Source organism: Atta cephalotes, assembly GCF_000143395.1.
Source record: "Atta cephalotes unplaced genomic scaffold scaffold00075, whole genome shotgun sequence".
Classification (NCBI taxonomy): Eukaryota; Metazoa; Arthropoda; class Insecta; order Hymenoptera; family Formicidae; genus Atta; species Atta cephalotes.
The window spans coordinates 860,052-865,279 of NW_012130139.1; the positions used below are offsets into that span (position 1 = coordinate 860,052).

Sequence of the window (5,228 nt, forward strand, 5' to 3'; positions counted from 1 at the left end):
TATATATAATATATATATATATATATATATATATATATATATATATTTATAATTTTTGATATATATTGTATATTAATAGATTAATTAAAAGATTTTTTAATTCTTTCGTAATTTATTTAAATTGTTGTTTCTCAAGGCTAATCTTGTGGAATGAATTTCTTACAAATTATAAGATTTCTGTATATCTGTCTCTCACAAGAATTAAAGAAAAATTTTTTACAGGAAGTCCTGGAAATCCTGGTAGAGAGGGTAGGAGAGGTCGTCCCGGCAGAGACGGCGAACGCGGTCCTAGTGGACCGCCAGGAATGAAAGGAGAGCAAGGACAAATAGGATTACCAGGTCTACCAGGTGATAAAGGCGAACGGGGATCCTCAGGTAAACCTGGTGAATCAGGTTTGCCTGGTCACGAAGGAATGCAGGGTGAGGACGGTCCTCCAGGTTTACCAGGTCTACCCGGTGAATTGGTAAATATGTTATTACAATTTTATTTTTAAAAAAGAATATTAAAAGATAGTACTGTTTCTAAATAAATATATTTATTTAGAATTTAAAAGAAAAAAAACATTTTTTAAAAAAAGTATATTTAAAAAATATATATAACAAAATATAATTTAAAAGTAATATTTTGTAAATATAAGTTATTCGCATAGAACGAAAAAATAAAATTAAACGCAGTATTTATTCATGTAGGGTCCAAGAGGATTTATTGGATCAAGAGGTTTTCCTGGATTACCCGGTAATCCCGGTATTCCTGGAAACGAAGGGCCACCCGGTATTAAAGGTAATGTTGGTCCACTCGGTCCACCCGGTGCACCGGGACAATCAGGATCTACAGGTTCAATAGGACCACCTGGACCTCAAGGTCCACCAGGGCCGATCGGTTTAGTTGTAAGTTATAGAAATGAATTACTTTTGTATAATAAAATTTCCAATTATACCATGATTTTGATTGTAATCAACATAATCAAATTTTTTTAAAAGGGTCCACAAGGAAAGCCAGGAATTCCTGGTCTTTCGGGTGCTGATGGATCTCCTGGACTTCCAGGCAATCCTGGAATCCCAGGGACAAAGGGCGAGCAAGGTCCAACGGGTTTACAGGGTCCGGTGGGATTTCCGGGTGTTCGAGGTGTAAAGGGCGATGAGGGGCAACGTGGTTTAGCGGGTGAACGCGGTGAAAAAGGTGATAGAGGTTTGGAAGGCGAAAAGGGCGACACAGGAGCGAAAGGAGAACCCGGAGCAACAGGTCCGCAGGGCATTCCTGGCCTTGAAGGTTTGGAAGGGCCGAAAGGTTTTGAGGGACTTCGTGGTGAAACTGGACCCGCTGGTTTACCTGGAGAAAAAGGAAAGCTAGGCCTACCAGGGTATGCTGGTTATCCTGGAAATTCTGGAGAAAAAGGGGACAAAGGGCAACTAGGAAATCAAGGAGCAAGCGGCGATAAAGGAGAAAGAGTAATATTGATGAATACATGCGAAATTCTTAATATTAATTTTAATATTTCTTATTAAAAGAACATTGTTTTTATTTCTTTTTTTTTTAGGGAAATAGCGGATTACAAGGAGAACGAGGTACAATAGGCCCACGGGTAAATTTTATTTTGCAAACGTATAATATTTTATGATTACAAATTAATTCGCATATGCAAGTAAATGTAATTAAAATTATTTTATTGATTATTTCAAGCATATAAAATATCTAAAAATGAAAAATAAATATGAGGTATGGGAAAAAGTTCGTCGCATTTTTCCCGTTAGATGCAACGCCACGAACTTTTTCTCATACCTAATATTATCAAATAATTATATTAGATTAAATATTTGTTATAAATATTAGGGTTTTAGAGGAACTCGTGGAAGAAGAGGTGCGGAAGGGTTACCAGGACCAAAAGGCGACACGGGTCAGCCGGGTCCCGCTGGACCATCAGGAGAGATTGGACCTCCCGGTGTTGAAGGTCCACGTGGATTCGCGGGACCATCAGGTCTACCGGGTCTCGATGGAAAAGACGGTATATCAGGTCCACCCGGTGAACGTGGTCCAACTGGTGAATCAGGATCTCCAGGATCTCCGGGAATTCCCGGTGTTATCGGTCTTCCAGGACCACCTGGAGAACTTGGTCAACCAGGCGAGCCTGGAGCATCTGGCAGTCCTGGGGCTCCGGGTGAAATCGGTTTACCGGGTGAACAAGGGAAAGAAGGACCGCCAGGTCCATTCGGCTTGACAGGACTCAAAGGATCTCCGGGTCCTGGTGGATTACCGGGATTTCCAGGTGAAAGAGGTCTGAGCGGTTTACCGGTTAGTTATATTCAAAATAAGAGTTGTAAGATGTAAATACTAATTATTATTTAATATTAATAAACATTAATTATTACTTAATATTTAATTATGACAAGATGTATATTTAATATTAGTTATAAATTCTAGGGATTGCCTGGCTTGAAGGGTGAAATGGGACCTATCGGAGCTCAAGGACTGCCCGGTAACAAGGGTATTCAAGGAGAACCCGGAAAAGACGGATCACCAGGTCCAGAAGGAAAACAAGGACACAAAGGAGATATGGGTTCCATCGGCCTCAAAGGCGAAAAAGTAAATACAAATCAGATAGGATCGTACAATTTAATTTTTATTTTTGTTCAAAGTTTTTTTAATACCTTTAATATTTTTTAAAGCATGCGATATAATTACAATAATAAAAAGTATAGTTTTTAGCGACAGTGTAATTAAATAACGATTAAATTAATATACGATTAAAATAGATTTATTTAACAGGGTGATCCTGGGCCAGTTGGACCTGTCGGTCGTGATGGTCTACCGGGACAACGGGGTTTACCAGGCCCACCCGGACCAGTTGGTTCTCCCGGCGAAGACGGCGATAAAGGAAACGTAGGTCCACCTGGTGAAAAAGGATTTAAAGGATCTCAAGGGAACGTAGTACGTACGACTAATTGACTGAAAAGTAAAATAATTTTAAACTGTAAATAATTATTTTATCATACTAAAATAATATACAGGGTTTTCCAGGTCCGCAAGGAGTACAAGGACCACGTGGTGAATCTGGTTCAGTAGGTCCTCCAGGAGAGAAAGGACCACCGGGTGAAATTGGACAGCGAGGACCAAAAGGCGAGGTCGGTCCGATCGGAGCAACTGGATCTGCTGGATCTGTAGGACCGAGTGGTTTACCAGGTCAACCAGGTATAAAAGGTGAAGTTGGAGATCCTGGAACTATTGGTCCTATAGGTCCTTTAGGAATTCCGGGAGAGCGAGGTCCAAGAGGGTCCAAGGGCCTTAAGGGTACAGAAGGTCCAACGGGTCCGGAAGGTCGTCAAGGTGAAAAAGGAGATGATGGAATGCCAGGACCTCCCGGAAAGCCAGGATTAGAAGGAAAACAGGTAATATGAATTATACATACTAGAAATTATACTTTAGAAATTTTGCTATAATAATATATATAATTTTGCTATGATATTACATATAATGCACTTAAGGGAGAAAGAGGTCTACCAGGAATAAAAGGAGAGGAAGGTAAATTAGGACTTCTTGGACTTCCTGGACTACGAGGATTAACTGGTCCCGAGGGAGCAAAAGGTGATACTGGATTACCTGGTCTTCCTGGTCCGCCTGGCGAACCCGGTCTCATGGGCGCGAAAGGCGAGCCTGGAAAGGACGGCGAGGATGGACGAGTAGGCGATTCTGGCGTTCCAGGCGAAGTTGGATTACCTGGCAAAGAAGGATTACCCGGTCCCCCTGGGAAATCGGTATAAAAATTTTATTTTACTATTTGATAGAAGATATCTATTTATAATAATAATTAATTATATAATAAAGACGTAATTAGATATTTAAAAATGCAATTTTAAATGTATGTAAGAGTATTCCTAAATATTTTTAAAAAATTTAAATTTATAAGTACTAATTAAATTCTAGGGTCCGGAAGGACCTGCGGGTCAGCAAGGTAATACAGGTTTGCCAGGAGAGAAAGGAGATATCGGTCTCCCTGGAGCGCCGGGTTTTGAAGGACGTGTCGGACCTCAAGGTCCTTCCGGTTTGCCTGGCTTACCAGGCGAAAGAGGTTTGTCAGGCGCGGCTGGGGAAAATGGTATTGTAGGTATGCCGGGAACTGTTGGAGCTCCTGGGATTATTGGACCGATTGGTTCAAAAGGACAGAAAGGTGATAAAGGTCGTAGAGGAATTAAAGGATATCGAGGCGAATCGGGACTGATTGGAATTAAAGGCGATCATGGAAAGCGGGGAGAGAAAGGTGATCGCGGATTTCCTGGGACACAAGGATTTAAAGGAAATCCTGGACATCCTGGTCAGGTTGGACCTAGAGGAGAACAAGGATTTGTTGGTCTACCCGGACTACCGGGACCACCTGGGCTAAAAGGTAATGCTGGAAATGACGGGATGCGAGGTGACATAGGTCCGGCGGGTCCGCCAGGCCCACCAGGACCGCCTGGCTTGTCAATAGGACAGTCCGATTTTGACAGAATAATACCACCGATGATATATCGTGACCAATCAGCCAGAAGAAAACGTGATGCTTTTGAGGATGTGTAAGAATCTTAATTAAATCTAAAATAAAAATCTACAACAAACATCAAAAGTGTCATTTTTATAACATTCTAAGTTTTACTTTTATACTTGCAATTAAATTATAAATTTGCATTAGCAAATTTAGATTTTTAGATTGTAGAGGGAAATTTTATTTTTTTCATCTATTTAGCGACGAAGAGGAGATATTTGACAAGAAGCTTTCAGACATAAACAAGGCTTTTTACAACATACGACAGGAATTGCATTTAATGCGTAAGCCAATTGGTACCAGAGATAATCCGGCGAGAACATGCAGAGATTTGTTTTACGGACATCCCGATTTTAAGGATGGTAAAATTATTCTTTTTTATAATTTCAATCACGTTCAATTTTTATAGGTAAAGTCCAATATATTTTGTAAACAAAATGACATCAATAACTTTTTTTTGAAAGAAAGTTCTTATTGCTGACATTAAATATTCTTAAGAGATATGAATTTTGATATATCATGAATTTTGTTAAATTGTATCCATATCTCAATAATTTTATTTAAAAATATGTAAAACTTTGTATAAAACATAAATTTTATTCTTTTATTTTGTATAAAATTCAATTTTTTTTAGAGAGAAAGAGAGAGAGAGAGAGAGAGAGAGAGAGAGAGAGAGAGAGAGAGAGTATTTATTATGTCTTGTACAACGTA

General features: G+C 39.4%; 1 protein-coding gene across 1 annotated transcript in view; it reads left to right on the forward strand.

Moving 5' to 3' along the window:
* Nucleotides 1-5,228, forward strand: part of LOC105624324 (collagen alpha-1(XI) chain-like) — an 11,376-nt gene that overhangs the window by 5,047 nt on the left and 1,101 nt on the right. Inside the window, exons 6-16 of the mRNA XM_012205681.1 lie at nucleotides 223-464; nucleotides 691-874; nucleotides 977-1,449; nucleotides 1,539-1,583; nucleotides 1,832-2,290; nucleotides 2,420-2,581; nucleotides 2,765-2,926; nucleotides 3,007-3,384; nucleotides 3,481-3,750; nucleotides 3,920-4,548; nucleotides 4,719-4,879. Of these exons, the coding sequence (XP_012061071.1) occupies nucleotides 223-464; nucleotides 691-874; nucleotides 977-1,449; nucleotides 1,539-1,583; nucleotides 1,832-2,290; nucleotides 2,420-2,581; nucleotides 2,765-2,926; nucleotides 3,007-3,384; nucleotides 3,481-3,750; nucleotides 3,920-4,548; nucleotides 4,719-4,879 (3,165 nt within the window). The remainder of the gene's footprint in view (nucleotides 1-222; nucleotides 465-690; nucleotides 875-976; nucleotides 1,450-1,538; nucleotides 1,584-1,831; nucleotides 2,291-2,419; nucleotides 2,582-2,764; nucleotides 2,927-3,006; nucleotides 3,385-3,480; nucleotides 3,751-3,919; nucleotides 4,549-4,718; nucleotides 4,880-5,228) is intronic.